We start from the raw sequence: 19,153 nt of genomic DNA, 5'->3' as shown, positions 1-19,153 counted from the left end.
CAGTTTCTGTTTACCATCTCCACTCACAAGGCCCAAGGTGCCACGCAATGGAACTGAACCTGGAACCATGTGGTTGGTAAGCAAGCTACTTACCATACAGCCACTCCTGTGCCATATCTATTTTATCATATCTAACTTTAGTTAGATGAAACTTTTCTGTGGCTGGATGTTCTTCTTGTCCTCAATATTTACATATAAGCAATCAAATTCACATCAATTCTAGAGTAAATATGAATTCAGTGTAATCTATTAAGATACAACTATTCGATTGACTGGATTAACTTTTACTTAATTCTTAGGTAGAAAACCTCTGCCTTAATGCACTTATCTGACCCATGCAAGCATAGGAAAGATGTCTAAATGACAATGATGATGGTGGCTATTATTATTATTATTATTATTATTATTATTATTTCGGTGGCACGTAAAAAGCACCATCCAAATCGTGGCCGAAGCCAGTGCCGCCACGACTGGCTTCCATAAAATGCACCAATCCGACCGTGGCCGATGCCAGCCTCGCCTGGCACCAGTGCAGGTGGCACGTAAAAAGCACCCACTACACTCACGGAGTGGTTGGTGTTAGGAAGGGCATCCAGCTGTAGAAACGTTGCCAGATAAGACCGGTGGTGGTGGTGGCGGAGGCGGCGGCGGCTGCTGCTGCTGCTGCCAGAATCATTAGCAGACTGGACATTAGCATACTTGCCAGCATTTTATCCATCTTTATGTTCTCAGTACAAATGCCTCCTAGGTTGACTCTGCCTTTCAATCCTCTTGGAGTCGATAAAATAAGTAGCAGGTGAACACTGGGGTTGACTTAATGGACTTAGTACCTCTCCAAAATCTGCTGGCCTTGTGCCAAAATTTGAAATTATTATTATTATTATTATTATTATTACCTCCACCTTAGCGAAAGTGGAGGTATTGTTTTCAGTTGTGTTTGTTTGTTCATGGACAAGATATCTCAAGAACTGCTGGATGGATTTGGATGAAACTTTCAGGGATGTTTGACCTCATAACTGGCACAAACTGATTAGATTTTGGGATTGATTAAGTACTGGACAAGGATTCTGGATTGTTATATTTACTTTACATGAAGTATTATAATCTTTGATTATCTCTCTTGAAAGCACGCTCATGGTTTCCCCATAAGCTATGGTGATGTTGCTGTTTCTAAAGTTTTATTTTCATTTCTCTATTATTAATTCTACATGTGTCTTTATCTTAGTAGAAACTGATAGATACAGAAATCAAACTACATAAACAAAACGGCAGCAAAACCATTCAGAAATTAAATAACACTAACATATTCAGTAACAATAGTAAATTTAATTTATCCATGACAATTTATAGTTTTACCAATTTTGAATATATCGCTCCTATTTAAAACCTCTTACCTGCTTGACAATTGCACTTCTTGATGGAGGCTTTACTTCTTGGACTCACGTTTTTGTGCACAACGCTGTTGTTAAACCTCCGTTAACAGCACCATATGCAGGTCCTTTCTGTTTTCTTTCAAGCATGAATAAATTTTTCACTATAGACCTTGTAAAGACACTATATCAGTGGATATGCTGAAAATGGCCTTCATAGAGAAACCTGTCCCTGTCTCCACTGCAGACGACACACACAGCTTTACAAACACCTTCACATTCCATGACTACGATTGAGATCGATCAAGTACCGGATGAAGATTCTGGATTAATTTACTGTTTTTTTCCCTACATTTGTGAGAGTGGTTGGATTCATTTTTAGTATTCTTATTTGTGAGAAGATTTGAGTTCATTTCAGATTTTCTCATTTTAAAAATCGCCTCTGGTTAATCATTGAGAGGACGTTGGTGTTGCCTAGGCAGAGGTTTGCTCTCTCTGAGTGCTTTTGTTATTATTAAGGCAGTGAACTGGCAGAATTGTTCACCTGTCTCTACATTCTGAGTTCAAATTCCGAAATAAGTAGCAGTTGTATACTTGGGTTGATGTTATTGACTTACCTCCTCCCCTGAAATTTCAGGCCTTGTGCCTTTAGTAGAAAGGATTATTATTATTATTATTGTTATTGTTATTGTTGTTATTATTATTATTATTATTATTATTATTGTTATTATTATTATTGTTGTTATTATTATTGGCAATTTTGTTTATCTTTCAGCACATTCTCCATCCTGATGAGTATATTCCTCCAAAGAATATGATTGAGTTCTCTCGTAAACATCAAGAAGAGCAAATTTTCCAACAGATAGAGAAAGATGTTCAAGAGTTGACCCAAGATGAAGCAGATTTGGAGGTTTGAAATTATTATTTTTTCTATTTTTGATGAATTTGGTGGTCTGAAGAAAATACTCAACAATCGAAATTTCTTATGAAGTTGAGCCACAAATTGAAAACACGTTATGTGACAAAAATGAAGAAGTATTCAAATTGCAAATTTCATAATTATTAACATGTGCATTTTAATAAAAGAAATCCTACATTTGAAAAAATATGCAAATTGTTGGGGTCATGTAGTGTAATCCTGTAGGGTGTGGTTAGGAAAACTCAAGGGCTGCTTTGGAAATACACTAGCAACTTCACTGTTTAAGCTATTATGATGTGATATGAGAGAAATCTGGTTGATATTTGTAGCAGATCAACCAACAGTGTAGAAGCACCTTTTTATTTAATTTTTTTAAAGTTTTAGTATTGTAGTGTGTGTGTTCTGTGCATGTCTGATGTTAATTTATCAGACTAAATCAAACAATTTTGCAGTTCTTCTGAATGACAGTTTAAATTACTTCACAAACATTTTATTTGGTTAAAAGTGATTTTCCTTCGAAAAACGATTTCATGGATAAGTATTTTAAATTTAAATTGCACCTCTGTTTTTCATTATTATCATTGTTATTGTTTTCTGTTTTTGGTTGTCTGATTTTAAAATCTGACATTTTCTCATTAAAAACAATTTCTATGCTACGTAAAGTCTATTTCTACATTCTATGACTACATAAAAACCACAAGAAATTCAATAAATAAACAAGAAAGGAAAAAAAGCACAATATACAGAGGAATAGGTTTTTTTTTTCTTTTTTTCTTTTTTATAAAGAATGTGTAACTGTTTAAATAATGCTGTTAAAGTACATTGGAAACAATTGAGGGAAATAAATTGTTGCTTCAGTGATTATACATATATGATGATGATGATAAAATAATGAAGGTGGCTATATGTAATATAAAACCCACCAAGATGGAAAAATTCAATTGTAACGAATTGTGAGCGATGGTGCAGGGTAGCACCTACATTGCTAGAAATAAGAACTAAAAACCCTTAGAGCCACAAAGAAGAACATGTCTATGCACTGACAGGGGAGATAACCACCCCACAGCAAGTCAGATCTCCCTTGTCAGTGCACAGACATGTTCTTCTTTGTGGCTCTAAGGGTTTTTAGCTCTTATTTCTAGCAATGTAGGTGCTACTCTGCACAGTCAGTCACAATTAGTGACAATTGAATTACACACACACACCACACACACACACACACACACACACACACACTCACACTTTCTCACAAAGAGGCACTTTGTTGGTTATGACGATGAGTGTTCAATTAATCCAATCAATGGAACAGCCTACTCAAATTAATGTGCAACTCGCTGAGTATTCCACAGACACATGTACATTTAATGTAATTCCCAGGGATCTTCTGTGTGGTCCGGAATGTAGCAAGGCTGGCCCTGATTTACAGGTAGAATTCATTTTTGCCAGCTGAGTGGTCTGGAGCAACATGAAATAAATTGTCTAGCTCAAGGACCCAACACACTACAAGCATTCAAACTCATGATCTTATGATTGAGCCAAATACCCGAACCACTAACATCATCATCATCATCATTTAGCATCCGTTTTCCATGCTAGCATGGGTTGGACGGTTCAACTGGGGTCTGTGAAGCCGGGAGGCTGCATCAGGCCCAGTCAGATCTGGCAGTGTTTCTACGGCTGGATGCCCTTCCTAACGCCAACCACTCCGTGAGTGTAGTGAGTGCTTTTTACGTGCCACCTGCACAGGTGCCAGACGGAGCTGGCAAACAGCCACGAACGGATGGTGCTTTTACGTGTCACTGGCACGGGGGCCAGGTGAGGCTGGCAGCGGACACGACGATCGGATGTTGGTTATGACGATGAGTGTTCAACCTTTCACATATATACCCAGGAATATGCAGGCGTGGCTGTGTAGTAAGAAGTGCATGGTTCCGGGTTCAGTTCCACTGCGAGGCATCTTGGGCAAGTGTCTTCTACTACTTGGGCCGACCAAAACCTTGTGAGTGGATTTGGTAGATGGAAACTGAAAGAAGCCCATATGTATATGTATATACACATATATGTATGTGTGTATTTGTGTCTGTGTTTGCCACCTCATCATCACTTGACAACTGATGTTGGTGTGCTTATGTCCTCATAACTTAGTGGTTCGGCAAAAGAAACCGATAAAATAAATACTAGGCTTACAATGAATAAGTCCTGGGTTCGATTAGTTTAACTGAAGACAGTGCTCCAGCATGGCCGCAGTCACATGACTGAAACAAGTAAAAAAAATGCTTATTGGTTTATCTTGCAGGAAAAAATGGAGCGGTTGTACATACTTGACAAATTAATCCAGGAGATGAGCTTAGCAGTGACGGGTCTCAAGGAAGATAAGGTTTGTCTGGCTTTTGTGTGGTTTCTTAATTTAATCAATTGCTGAAGATAATAATTGTATCAAATTTCAGTTCATTAATTAAACTGCTCAAATAGAATATCTAAGTAAGTTATAATTGTCTGTCAAATGTGTTTTGTGTCTGTGTTAGTGATTGAGGGGTACTTGTAAATTAGCCAGTTATGTGACACTGGCATCAGCAGTGGCTTGCCGGGGTTTTCTCAAGCACAGTATATCTCCAAAGGTCTCAGTCACTTTATCATTGCTTCTGAGGGGCCCAGTGTTTGAAGGTTGTGCTTCACCACCTCATCCCATGTCTTTCTGGGTCTACCTCTTCCACAGGTTCCCTCCACTGTTAGGGTGTGACACTTCACACAGCTGTCTTCATCCATATGCAACACATGACCATACCAGCACAGTCATCTCTCTTGCACCTCACATCTGATGTTTCTTATGCCCAACTTTTCTCTCAGAGTACTTTGTTGTGTATGCAAACTGACATCACACTACTAGTGGAGCATACTAGCTTCATTTCTTTCAAGCCTACGCATGTGCTCAGCAATCACAGCCCATGTTTCACTGGTATGTAGCATGGCTATTCACACACAGGCATCATACAGTCTACTTTTCACTCTATTTGAGAGACCCTTTGTTATCCAGCAAAGATAGGAGCCCTCAGAACTTTGCCCAGGCTATTCTTATTCTTGCAGCTATGCTCTCAGAGCATCCACCCCCCACTACAGACTTGGTTACCTAGGTAACAGAAGTTATTAACTACCTCTAGTTTACTCCCTGGCATGTGATGGAATCTGTTTTCTGTACATCTTCAGTGTTTATTGCCCCTGTGCATCTGTCACACACAAAAACTATCTTCCCAGTTAACCTTCCTTTGATATTGCTGCACCTCTTGTGTGTCCATAGTTGATAAAATACGCATCTGTCAAGGACTGTGATTGACGTAGTTGATTTGCTCCCACTCCCTAAAGTTGCTGCCCTTGTGTCAATTCGAAACCAGTATTTAAGGCAGTGAGTTTGGAAAACCCTTAACATGCTGGACAAAATGCTTAGTTGCATTTTTTACTGGTTTTATCTTTCTGAATTCAAATTCTACCGAGGTCAACCTTGCTTTTCATCCTTTTGGGGTCGATAAAATAAGTACTAGCTGAGTACTAGGGTCGATGTAATCCCCTACCACTTTCCTCCAAAATTTCAGGCCTTGTGCCTAAAGTAAAAAGGATTATTTCCTCCACCTTAGCGAAGACAGAGGTACTGTTTTTCAGTTGTGTTTGTTTATCTGACTTTGGACAAGATATCTCAAGAACTACTGGATGGATTCGGATGATACTTTCAGGGATATTTGACCTGGTGACTGACACAAACTGATTAGATTTTGGGCTCAATCTGGTACCAGACAAAGATTCTAGATTATTTTTCCTTTTTCTTTTTTACTTAATTTTTGAGAGCGATTGGGTTCATTTTTAGTATTGTCATTTGTGAGAGCTGTCGAGTTTATTTCAGATATTCTCATTTTAAAAACCATTTCTGGCTAATTGTTGAGAGGACGTCAGTGTTGCCTTGGCAGAGGTTTGCGCTCTCGAAGTACTCTTGCTATTATTATTACTACTTTGTACAGCATGGAGTTTTACACACAAAAAGCTGTTTATTATATTTTTTTGATCTATGAAAGAAACTCTATATTTAATTAAGAATAGGCTACATATTTTCTAAAAATGTTCCAGAAATGTCCAATTGGTATTGTGTAGAAGGAGCTAAGTAGTAACCTCAAAACAATTGTCTTTGATATATCCATTGGTAGTAAAAACATTAAATGTCTTAAGTTTGGAAATAATCCTTTGGGGATTTGGGAAGACATAAGGCAGGTGATTGGCTTGATTTTTGTTGGTGTTACTTGATGTTAAGACTGAATAAATTCACAGACAGACAATATTTGTTATGCTTTTTTTTTTTAGTTTGATATAGCATTGTGATATGTGGCTTTATTGTACAAAACTGTTTTCCAGTATGTTCTGCTGTCTTAGCTGTATATGCTCAGATGTGGCTGTGTTGTCAAGAAGCTTGCTTCCCAAATGTATGGTCTTGGGTTCAGTCCCACTGCGTGGCACTTTGAGTAAGAGTTTTCTATAGCCCTGGGCTAATCAAAGCCTTGTGAATGGATTTGGTAGAGGGAAACTGAAAGAAGCCTCATACGGTATGTGTGTGTATGTGTATACCCTTGTCCAGATGTCATGTGATGGTTGTAAATGAGCATCTTCTGTGTTGTAAGAAGTTTGCTTCCCAATCACATGGTTCCAGGTTCAGTCCCACTGTATGGCACCTTAGGCGAGTGTCTTCTACTATAGCATTGGGCCGACTAAAGCCTTGTGAGTGGATTTGGTAAACTGAAAGAAGCCCGTTGTGTATGTGTATAAATATAAATATGTATATATTTGCGTGTCTGTGTTTGTCCCCCACCCCACTGCCTGACAACCAATGTTGGTGTGTTTATGCCCCTGTAACTTAGTGGTTTGGCTAAAGAGACCAATAGGTTGCAAAGAATAAGTTCTGGGGTTGATTTCTTTGACTAAAGGTGGTGCTCCAGCATGGCTGCAGTCAAATGATTGAAAGGAATAAAAGAATATGTGATGTTGTTTGTTTCCAGCCTTCCATGAAAAAAACATGCCTGGCCATTTGAAATATAACTTTGCCTGGAACCAGTGTTGGTAACAATACGGTCATCCACTTGTAGAAAATTTGCCTCAATAAATTCCATCTGACCGATGCCAGATTGGGAAAGTGGACATGAGATCTTGACAGTGAAATGTCTGTATTATGTTTGTTACTAGGTGACAAACTGGCAGAACTATAAGCATGCCAGTCGAAATGCTTAGCAATATTTCGTCTGCCACTATGTTCAGAGTTCAAATTTTACTGGAGTTGACTTTGCCTTTCATCCTTTCGGGGGTCGATAAAATAAATTCCAGTTACACACTGGCCTCGATGTAATCGACTTAATCCCTTCCTCCAAATTTGAGGCTTTGTGCTTCCAGTAGAAAGAACTGTTTGTTACTGGTTATTTGTTAATTTCATATTGTAATTTCTCTTCAGGAATCACTCGAGACAACTCTTAGAGGTGTTTTAATTGAGCAGCAGAACCAACACACCATTGATCCCCGGCAACTTGAACATTTCCGCCACAAGGAATATAGCATTAAGAGGGAACTCTCTCGAGCAATGCAACAACTAGCAGAAGCATCAAAGGTAAATACCTGATAATTTCCGAGAATATTTGAGGTATTGAAAGTTTAGATTTTGTAAGGTGTTTCAGTTGAATATTCGTCTTTTAATAAAACAAATCTGACCAAACACCAACAACGTTTTCATGTTTATTTTGGATATTTCTCTCAGGTTGTTCATTTAAGCAGATTTTTAGATTTCAGCTTGTGATGTTGGTTGAACAAATAATATTTTGTATTGCATATTAAAAAAAAAGGAAATGTTTCTTTACAGAGACTTGAAGAACTCACTGCAGAGAGCAGTAAACTGGAGCATGAAATAGCTTTGTTGCGCTCAAAAGTACATGGTGACCTGAATCGAAGTCGAAGTGCACCGAATTTGGTGAGTTTGATTCTTTAACCCATGTTACCATGTTTCTTTTACATTATTTACATTTGACGCATATTTGTCCTCATCTTGTTTGTTGTTAACACAACGTTTCGGCTGACATACCCTCCAGCCTTCATTAGGTGTCTTGGGGAAGTTTTGAACCTGGGTTCTTATTCCTAAGGTATGCCCATGGGCATATGGTGTAGTGGTTAAGAACACTGGTTACTAACCCCAAGATTCCTAGTTCGATTCTAGGCAGTGACCTGAATAATAATAATAATAACATCGAAAAATACCCTAGGAATGAGAACTCAGGTTCAAAATTTCCCCAAGACACTTAATGAAGGCTGGAGGATATATCAGCCGAAACGTGTTAACGACAAACAAGATGAGGACAAACATTTGTCAAATGTAAATAATGTACATAATCCCTCATCTCTTAAATATAGAACTGAATGTTTCTTTTGAAATACATTATCGTTGTTTCCATTAATTTTGAAAATAACGAATTTTGTAAAATAGTTATTATTAAACTGGTATAAAGCAGTGAGCTGGCAGAATCATTAGAACACCGCGCAAATGCTTAGTTGTTTCATCTGCCCTACGTTCTGAGTTCAAATTCTGCTTCAGTTGACTTTGCTTGAGGTAGACATTTTTCTTTTTACAGTTTTCAGAACAGATTGAAGTATCATATGTTGACGAATAATATTCCTATTACTTTTAAGATTATTCTGTTAAGGTGGCGAACTCGCAGAACTGTTAGCATACCAGGCACAATGCTTAGCAGCAGCATATGTCTTTGCATTCTGAGTTCAAATTCTGCTGATGTTGACTTAGCTTTTCATCCTTTCAGCATTGATAAAATAAGTACCAGTTGAATACTAGGATCAATGTGATTGATTTATCCTCACTCCTGAAATTGCTGGCCTTGTGCCAAAATTTGAAATCAATATTATTCTACATCTCTTTATTGCAAAGATAATCATTTAATAATTTCCGTTTCCAGCCTGGAGATCCTACCAACACTCGATACCAAATGGAAAAAGATTTACATCGTGTACAGGATGTAATGCTTAATTTGAACAAAGAAGCTGCCCGTTTATCAGAAGCTTTAAATACTCTAAAATCTCCAGGATCTGTGGGTAAGTAGAACACATAATAAAATTTGGTGTAATTTCATGATGACTGTAATTCATACAACATGCAAATATCTAAAATTAGATTCGTCGTTATCCTAATTAATGTTTTCTATGCTGGCATGTAATGGATGGTTTTGACAGAAGCTGGCAAGCCAGAGGACTGTGACAAGCTGCAATGTCTGCTTTACCATGGTTTCTATGGCTGGATGCCCTCCCTAATGCCATCCACTTAACAGAGGGAATTGGACGCTTTTTATGTGACACTGGCACTAGTGAGTTTGCCATGTTTAATTAAAATGAATAGTCATTTGAGTGGTGTAGGTACAGAAATTTGAAAATAAACACCAATCATTGGAATAATAAACAAAATTAATTGCTAAAACATACAATAATAAACAAAATTAATTGCAAAAACACAAATGAATGTGAGAGAGAGAGCAAAAAAAAAAACCAGAAGTAAAAGTTAAAAGCTACACAAATACAACCATAATTCTTTGAATAGAAATTAATACATTCAACACCGTTTCTTTTCTTCAGAAGAAGAACTAAGTAGGACACCAAACCAATCGACGACTTATTATGAAACGGATCTTGACACAAAAATTACTGTTGATTTGGCTGAACAGTTCAACTTTGCAGATCAAGGAAATGGCACATTTCAAGAAGATAGACCTGGTTTTGTTGAATATATTCAATCCCAATCAGCTCCTTTATCAGAAGGAAACAACGGCTATATTGATAGTAACTCAGTACCCGATCCTATCTATGCCTTCAATGAAGAACCTTTACAAGCTGAAACACAAATGAGACAAGTTTATTCAAAGGTAAATTTTGAGTTCTTATACATTAATGGATGTTGGAAATGTATAACAATCTTTAAAATTTTGTTGTATCTCAGCAGGGTCATTATGTCAACAATACACATACAGGCGGTGAGCTGGCAGAATCGTTAGCATGTCGGAAGAAATGCTTAGCGGTATTTCGTCTGTCTTTACGCTCTGAGTTCAAATTCCGCCGAGGTCGACTTTGCCTTTCATCCTTTTGGGGTTGATTAAATAAGTGCCAGTTACACACTGGGGTCGATGTAATCAATTTAATCTCCTTGTTTGTCCCCTCTGTTTAGCCCCCTGTGAGCAATAAATAAATAAATAACTAACATACACACACTGGTTCTATTTCACTTTTATTATTAAATTCACTAACATTTAACTGATTGATTGTTTGATCAATCAATCAGCTGGGTTTTTTATTCTTTTACTTGTTTCAGCAGTCAGTCTTTTAATTATCATTTGCAACCATATTCTTTGTTAAAAAGTAAAAAAAAAAAACACTGGTGCTGGTGCTTATGTAAAAAGCCCTGTGTAAAGTGGTTGGCATTAATAAAGGTATCCATCTGTAGAAGACATTACCAAAACAGACTATGGAACCTGGTGCTGATCCTGTTTGAACCATCCAACCCATGCCAGCATGGAAAACGGATGTTGAATGATGATGATACTAATAAATATCACTTTAATTTTCTTGTAATTTATTCATTTTTGGAGTGAAATAGCTTAGTGGATAAGATGTTGAATTTATAACTCATAATTTATGATTAACAGTGCCTTGTTTTAATTAGCCAGTTACTAATAGATTACTGTTGGGTTGACTAGAAAGTCATTTTGGTTTTTAGTGTGAAATAAGTCATTTTTTTTCTTTTTTTGTCGTACAAAGAATGAACTTTCATCAGTTGTATATTTTCCATTTTGTTTGATGACCTTTTTCCATCTTTCTGACGACTCCATGAATCCGCACTTGTAGAACTTCTGGTCCTTATCGGTCAAAATCTGAAGCAAGTGTGATTCCAGGTCATCATCATTATTGAAATTTTTACCATTCAAAGAATGAAATAAATGGCAATCTGCTGGTGCAAGGTCAGAGCTATATGGTGGATGTGACATCGCTTACCAATAATTTTTCACAAGTTAGCAAAGACATGTGTAGTCTAGCATTGTCATAGTGAAATATGATTCCTTTATGATCTACCAATTTAGGCCATTTTTCTTTGATTACTTCCTCCAGTTTCAATAGTTGTTGACAGTAAACATCTGAATTGGTCATATGGTTCCTTGGAAGCAGCTCAAAATACACAACACCTTTGTAATCCCACTAAATTGATAGCATGACTTTTTTTTTTCTATGCAGTTCAGCTTTCATTGTGGTTTGTGCTGGTTCATTACGCTTGGATCATGATAGTTTTTGATTGATGTTATTGGAGACAATCCATTTTTCATCATCAGTTCGTTTCAAAAAAGGGTCAATTTTATTGCATTTGACATACGTATCGCAAATATTGAATCGTTGTGTTAAATGAATCTTTCAATTTGTGTGGAACCCAAATATCAAGCTTAATGAGTCCAAGACATTTTAAGTTATTTTCAATTGTGTGTGATACATTTAACCTCTCTGCAATCTCTCGCACAGTTATATGACAATCAGATTCAATTATGACTTTGATTTGGTTATCAACTTTGGTAGGTTGACCAGAATGTTGGTCATCTTTGAGTGAAAAATCTCCTGAACACAATTTTTAAAACCATATCTGACATGTGCATTATGTTAAGCAATCAACACCATAAACTTCACATATTTCTTTGTGAGCCTCAGCAGCTTACTTGCCTTTCTGGAAATAAAAAGCAAAATATGGTGAAAATGTCCGTTTTTGCACTCCATGTTAAAATTGACACTGACTAACAGTTGTAAACAAAATTACATGCAGTTCTCTTCTAAAGTAAGCTAAAAGTAACGGCTATCAAATGTCAAAAGGGAAAAAAGTCATAATATTGACAAGCCATTCAAAAAAATCATAACTCTATTTGCTAAAAACGAAATTTCTTTCTTGCCAACCCAATTAATTGGAGAGAGTTGTCTGCAATAGACTAACATCTGATCTTAATGGAGACTTGTCACCTACCTGTTAACTCTATAGAAACTGAAATTAAATTTTTCTAACTTTATTTCTGTTGGCTCATTTTCTCGTATTGGGAATTGTATTAACTGTCCACAATCAGGCATCACATATCATAGTCAACTATAAGTAATTGTTAAATTGATCCTTAGAAACTGTCCCCAACTCCAGCTGATTGTTTCTTCTGGCTACTTTACCCTCAGCACAATAACCTCTTCTCAGAATTAGTTTTGTCTTTTTCTTTATTCAACCATACCTCCCACATACATCAACTCTCTCTTCTACACTTCCTAGACATTGTACTAAAAATCTAATAAAATAATTCTTTATGGAACCATTTATTTAAACCTCTCTAATTAAAAACTATTGACAGACAATCAGTTGCTTTTGTTTATTGGCAGAATCTGAATAGTAAAGGCATTAATCTTAATGGCAAAGAGTTTCTTAATTAAACTGTTTTCGATTCCTGCTCTGAATCCATAAATTTGGGGAATACAACAATATAAATGTGGAACCTACAAACTAAGAGACAAACAGACCTGGAGTACAGGGGACATATCATTGATGAAGTTGCAACGAATGGAATTTGACTAACCTGATTGATTGACGAAATGGCTAATCAAACAACTGATTAATTAAATTTTTAGCCAATTGCCAAATAAAGAAGTGAAATAGAAACTGTGTGTGTTTATTATTGACATAATGACCCTCCTAAGATTCAACAGAATATCAATGATTTCAGTGTAAATACTTATACCATAACTTGATAATGAATGATTACACATCTTCATTTTAAACATTGTAATATTCTTTTCTTTTTCACAGCCACCATTTGAAGGGAGTGACCCAGGATTATTGACTGCTGATGAAGCAGATGCAGCTGAAGCAGAAAACTGGAATATTGAAGAAGCAGATGATAATACCAAAAGATTCTTTGGTAAGTCTCAAAGATAAATATTCTCTTTTTAAAGTGATACTGTATCCCATGGCACCCAATGGTTGATATGTCTTGGCACTTGGTTTGTTAATCACAAACATTCAACCATGTTAATGAGGCTAACAAAATGACGAGGAAATTTGTAAATCCTGGTTTGTGCTGATATTTGCCCTGACAATCTAATTAGGATTTCTCTGTTGTAGCAAGAACCATATTGTACACCTGTGATTGTTTAATGCCAGCATGGAAGGTGGTGGACATTAAACGATGACAACGATGATGGTGATGATGATTGTCACTGGTATTGATTAAAGTTTAAAATTAAGTCCATCCTTTTGGTAACTATTTCAGCATCATTGACTACGTGATAGTTCCATGGATTGTCTTCTGTTCTCCTGATATCATCATCATTTTAATGTCTGCTTTCCCATGCTTGCTTGGATCAACTGGAATTTAGTGAGGCCAGTTTTCTATAATTGGATGCCCTTCTGGTCACCAACTTTCACCTGTTTCCATGGAAAATATTTCCCTATGGCCAGATATGAACACTGAGGATGATGTAATCAACTTACCCCTCCCCTAAAAATTACTGTCCTTGTGCCACAATTTGAAATCACTTGTTGTAGGTGTTTATATAAATATACATCATCACTATTTAACATTTGTTTTTCATGATACCATGAATTAAATGGTTCAACAGGAGCTAGTGAGCTAGAGGACTGTGCCAAGTGCTAGTGTGTGCTTTGGTATGTTTTCTATGGTTGGATGCCTTTCCAAATGCCAACCATTTTTTGGAGTGTACTTGATGTTTATTTTGTGACTCTGACATCAGTGCAGTCACCTCGTAATTTGGAAGACAATTCCCTCCTCATCTGAAAGGGATGGCTCTGTGCAAGGTGATGCAATGTTAATGCATGATAGATGGGGGAGGTATTTCAGTGTAGGGGAGATGTATAATTACTCCAATTGGAAAATAGAGGTGGTGAAGATATATCATGATGTGTCCCTTAACCCGTTGCCTGCCATGTGCACCATTTGGGGATCTGCTAAAAACAGTCTCACTGCCGATTGTTTGTTGTATTTAAAATGAATTGCTTATGCATATTGCATTTGCAGAGGTGTGTTTAACAATATTTAGTAGTTAAAGTTGGTCATTGTTAGCTCTGGTTAATTCTAGAGGACATTTTATGTCATAAATCACAATTTTTGAACTACAAAAATATTGACTGTTTTGAAAACTTTTTTTTTTGCATTTCCTATCTATATCATTCATTGATATTTCGTACACATTCGCATTTGATTCTGTAGTTTCAAAAAAAAAAAAAAAACTAAAATATTTATTATTGCAATTGAATAGAAAAGGATAAATATGCTTTTTTTCAGCAATCCCCATTTGGGACTTTCTGAAAAATTTATAATTTCTAAAATAATTCACATATGAAGAAAATATAAATACTATATATTATTTTAACTCCTAAGACAGCTTGCAAAGACAAAAAATATGAATAAAAAAATTTGGCAGTTAGTTAGTTAGGTTACAGGAAGATGAATATAAGAGAAGTGATATGGAGGATTAGACAGGGTGAGTGGTTTGGTAAGTTAGTTTGTGTGGAAGGGGAATGGCAGATGGAGCTAGAGGAATATTGTTCTGTATAAAAGTTTTAACAATCAAGGACTTGATGTTCAATTTTCAGTTAACCCTTTCGTTACTATATTTATTTTGAGATGCTCTGTGTTTCTTCCAATTATTTTAAATATAAGAAAGAATTTAGTAAAATAACATCGTTATCATTGAGCTAGTGTTAGGAACATAAATTGTGACTAAAATTTGGTGGAAATTTTGAATTCAAAACTTATGAAAACAAGACATTTATACTAAAGAGCCAGAGCCGGTTTCAGCCGGGTTGGTAACAAAAGGGTTAAATAAATTTAAAACATTCATAGTGAATATTCATAACTCCATGTAAGACTTGTTAGAGAGTTTGTCCCTTAATCATTCAGAGCAACATTATCTCTTCTCTAAGTTCTCATTTAATATATTTTCTTCTGATCTAATCTAGGTTTATTACCAAAGGAACGACCTCGGGTACAAACTGTTCGAGATGTGAAACGACAAGCAGAGCAAAGACGTGAACGTGTCGGAGGAGGAAGTGATAAAATGAGAGGATACCCTGGTGACGATGGTGAATGGGAAAATGAAATTAGTAAGCTATCAAATTGCATTATTTTCTTTATACTTTCCCCAATACTCTAAGAAATTTCCTTATACAAAAGATGGTTTATTAACTGATTCTTATTTGAAAATTTATTTTGTTTATTTATAAGTATTTATTCATTTATTCCATCCATTTCCCTCACCCACTATTCCTGGAAGTGTTGTCTGGGTGGAATCCTCAGGCCCTTCCTACAAAGGGTCCTATAAAATGTAACCATCATTACACTTTTCTTATTTGTTTATATTATTATAGCATAAATAATATTTATTAAATATAATTATTTGTTTATACTTGTTGTCTCTGGGGAGGGTCATTCTCTTTTTGTGCCTTATAATTTAACACACTCACCGGTAAAATTTCCACTCATTTACTTACTTTTCTAAAGTTTTTATTGTCTTACAACCTTTTCAGTAGTTGTGAGTGCCTTAAATTATGAGGCACTAAAAGAGAGTGACCCTCCCCAGACACAACAGAATATGCTTCAATACACGAACTCCCATAAAGAATCTTGTAAACCGAATCCAAGAACGAAATATTTGTTTATATTTATTATATAAATATTTATATTTATATGTACTTTATTTTCACTGTTTTTGAAAATTGTCATGTCTCATAAAATTCTACTGGAAACATATTTTTAATTTTGTAGAATAAGTTTTATTTAGAATAATCAAGAATTTATACATGTTCCTTGTTTGACAGACAATATATAATCTTTAAAGCTCTCCACCCACTAGAGATTCTTTTCAAAATATTCCAATATAGATTAAGTAATAATAATAATAAATTTACAATTGTAATAAAATAATTAAGTTACTTCTTAATTAGGAATTTATTTCATATTTGAAAATCAGGTTTAATTGGAAAAGTTATTGAACCATCTGCTTTGGCATAGAAATCTATGTGATCAAACACTGAATCTGGTGCATATTACTGAGGTATTGTTTTACATCTTGATGCTCTTCCTGTTGCTGACCCTTGCCTTGATTCCAAATAAGGGACTTTTTATTCTACATTTTTCAAAAGAATAGAGCAATTGGAGGATTTGTTTACAAGGAATTGTCAAGTTGCACTGTTTGTGAATATTTATATTCAAAGCACAGAATGCAGACATTCACACACATATATGTGTGTGTATATACTCTTATGCACACATGAAAGGTTTTATACAGTTTCCATATACCAAATTCTCTAAGCTCAAGGCTACAACAGAAGACACTTGCCCAAGGTGCCATGTAGTATATTCTGAAATATTTAAACATCCATAAATTGTGATGTAGGATGCAAGATGAGGGATAGAGCCTCATGGTGAGAGACAGCTGCTTCCTTTAAAGAGTTGGCCCATTTACTATTTGGCTCGCATTCCTGCATCTATCTCACATATGGCTCCACAGATGCTACAGTGTGTGACTGCCCACACCCTGGTTCTTGGTTTTAACTGACCAGTTAAACTATGTGAGTGAGCCCCTAGAGGTGAGGGTGGGAATAATGTCTATGAAACCTGGATCAGTGGAGAAGAACCACACAGATCAAATGAACTTGAAGGCACAAGAGTGAAGTAGATGACATTCCATAAGACAAGGTGAGTCAAGACACAGACGGTGGTATCGGCAAGTCATTGTGAAATGCATCGGAGCCACATCATGTATTGTCTCAAAGAAGCCAGTCAAGGCGCCGCTGGCATCGGCCATGTAAAAAGCACCATCCGAATGTTGTTGATGTTAGCGCTGCCTTGACTGGCTTCTGTGCCGGTGGCACGTAAAAAGCACCGTCCAATCGTGGTTGATGTCAGCCCACTCTGGCCCCTGTGCCGGTGACAGGTAAAAAGCACCCACTACACTCACGGAGCGGTTGGCATTAGGAAGGGCATCCAGCTGTAGAAACACTGCCAGATCAGACTGGAACCTGGTGCAGCCTCTTGGCTTCCCAGACCCCGGTTGAACTGTCCAACCCATGCCAGCATGGAAAACGGATATTAAATGATGATCATGATGAAATGCAAATTCCAAAGATGATCTAAAATAGAAATGGAGAGTTCTTGGCAAGTTGAACCCTGGATAGAGGAAGGGCACCTGATTGTTGATATTGTCTGATAATACTATATATATATATATATATATGGGGGGTGTTACATAAATCCAGGCCAAGTAAACAAATGTTATATATTTTTGTTTGTTTTGTAATCTTTTTGTCATCTTTTACATGGCAAAATAATATATGGAATGGTATTTGCTTGTTTGTAATTATTTTAAAACTTTGACAATTTCTCTTCAATCTTTCACATTAGTTGAAATCAAAAATGTATTTGATATGTTGAATGTATAATTAAATGCTGCAGCTGCTGTGACTGGTTTAATCTATGTTATGGTGTGAGGTGCTACTTGGATTGGAACAGTTTGTGATTATAAAAATGTTGATTTCTTAAGTTTGAGATTTCTAAAGAAGAGAGTGGAGGATATTCAGGTATTAGGTATTACTAAGCAGGATATTCAGGTATTAGATATCATTAAGCAAAGAACAATAAAATGGTAAACAATTTCAGCATAAAAGACATATATTACCATTCCAAAACACCAATTATGTTAACTTCATTTATTATTGTCAAAATTTTCATTGCACCAATTGCTCTTTGGTGAATGTCAGGGTTTTAGTTTCAATACACAGTCTCAGATGAAATCACTTGCCTGGCAAGTTCACTTTTGAAATAAAATGGTAGTTTTTAATTTGCAATCAAAATGTAATTCTAGAAATATTTGTTTCAAATTTTGGCACAAAGCCAGCAATTTTCGTGAGGAAAGGGGTGAGTCAATTACTTTGACCTCAGTATGCAACTGGTACTTATTTTATCAACCCTGAAAGGATGAAAGGCAAAGTGGAGTGTGGCAGAATTTGGACTCAGAGCATGTAGACAGATGAAATGCTGCAAGGCATTTTTCTCTGTGTGTTGACATTTCTGCCAATTCATCAAAATATACATTATTTACATTTGACAGATATTTGTCCTCATCTTGTTTGTTGTTAACACAACATTTCGGTTATTATACTTTCCAGCCATCTTCAGGTGTCCTGGGGAAATTTCAAACCTGCGTTCTCATTCCTGAGGTATTTTTTGATGTTATTATTCAGGTCACTGCCTGGAATCGAACTTGGAATCTTGGGGTTAGTAGCCCACGCTCTTAACCACTCACTACACCATATGCCTGTGGGAAATTATGGAGTGAATTTTAGGGCTTAAAAATCTAATATTTTCCTAAAATTAACTCCATAATTGCCTATGGGCATATGGCATAGTGGTTAAGAGCGCAGGCTACTAACCCCAAGATTCCGAGTTTGATTCCAGGCAGTGGCCTGAATAATAATAATAACATAAAATAATACCTTAGGAATGAGAACCCAGGTTCGAAATTTCCCCAGGACACATGATGAAGGCTGGCGGGTATATCAGCCGAAACATATTAACAACAAACAAAATGAGGACAAATATCTGTCAAATGTAAATAATTCCTCATCTCTCAAATATAAAACTGTATCATTAAATTATATGATTCTAGAAATATTGCTTCGGAAAAAAATCTAAATTATTATTATTTAATAACTGAAAATGGAAATATCAGAGAATGTGATGTAACCAATAAGAAGTTTGGCTGA

At 36.1% G+C, this 19,153-nt stretch overlaps 1 protein-coding gene across 4 annotated transcripts in view; it reads left to right on the top strand.

Moving 5' to 3' along the window:
- The window catches only part of LOC115213919, a 186,512-nt gene that overhangs the window by 144,398 nt on the left and 22,961 nt on the right, over positions 1 to 19,153 (top strand). For all 4 annotated transcript variants that reach the window (XM_029782905.2, XM_029782907.2, XM_029782906.2 and 1 more), the window contains 8 exons: positions 2,146 to 2,280; positions 4,586 to 4,666; positions 7,769 to 7,921; positions 8,171 to 8,278; positions 9,273 to 9,408; positions 9,943 to 10,229; positions 13,178 to 13,289; positions 15,350 to 15,493. In XM_029782905.2, coding sequence (XP_029638765.1) covers positions 2,146 to 2,280; positions 4,586 to 4,666; positions 7,769 to 7,921; positions 8,171 to 8,278; positions 9,273 to 9,408; positions 9,943 to 10,229; positions 13,178 to 13,289; positions 15,350 to 15,493 — 1,156 coding nt within the window. The remainder of the gene's footprint in view (positions 1 to 2,145; positions 2,281 to 4,585; positions 4,667 to 7,768; positions 7,922 to 8,170; positions 8,279 to 9,272; positions 9,409 to 9,942; positions 10,230 to 13,177; positions 13,290 to 15,349; positions 15,494 to 19,153) is intronic.

Source organism: Octopus sinensis, linkage group LG7 (genome assembly GCF_006345805.1).
Source record: "Octopus sinensis linkage group LG7, ASM634580v1, whole genome shotgun sequence".
Taxonomy (NCBI): Eukaryota; Metazoa; Mollusca; class Cephalopoda; order Octopoda; family Octopodidae; genus Octopus; species Octopus sinensis.
The sequence above is the reverse complement of the archived record's forward strand: the minus strand, read 5'-3'. Positions and strand labels throughout refer to the sequence as shown.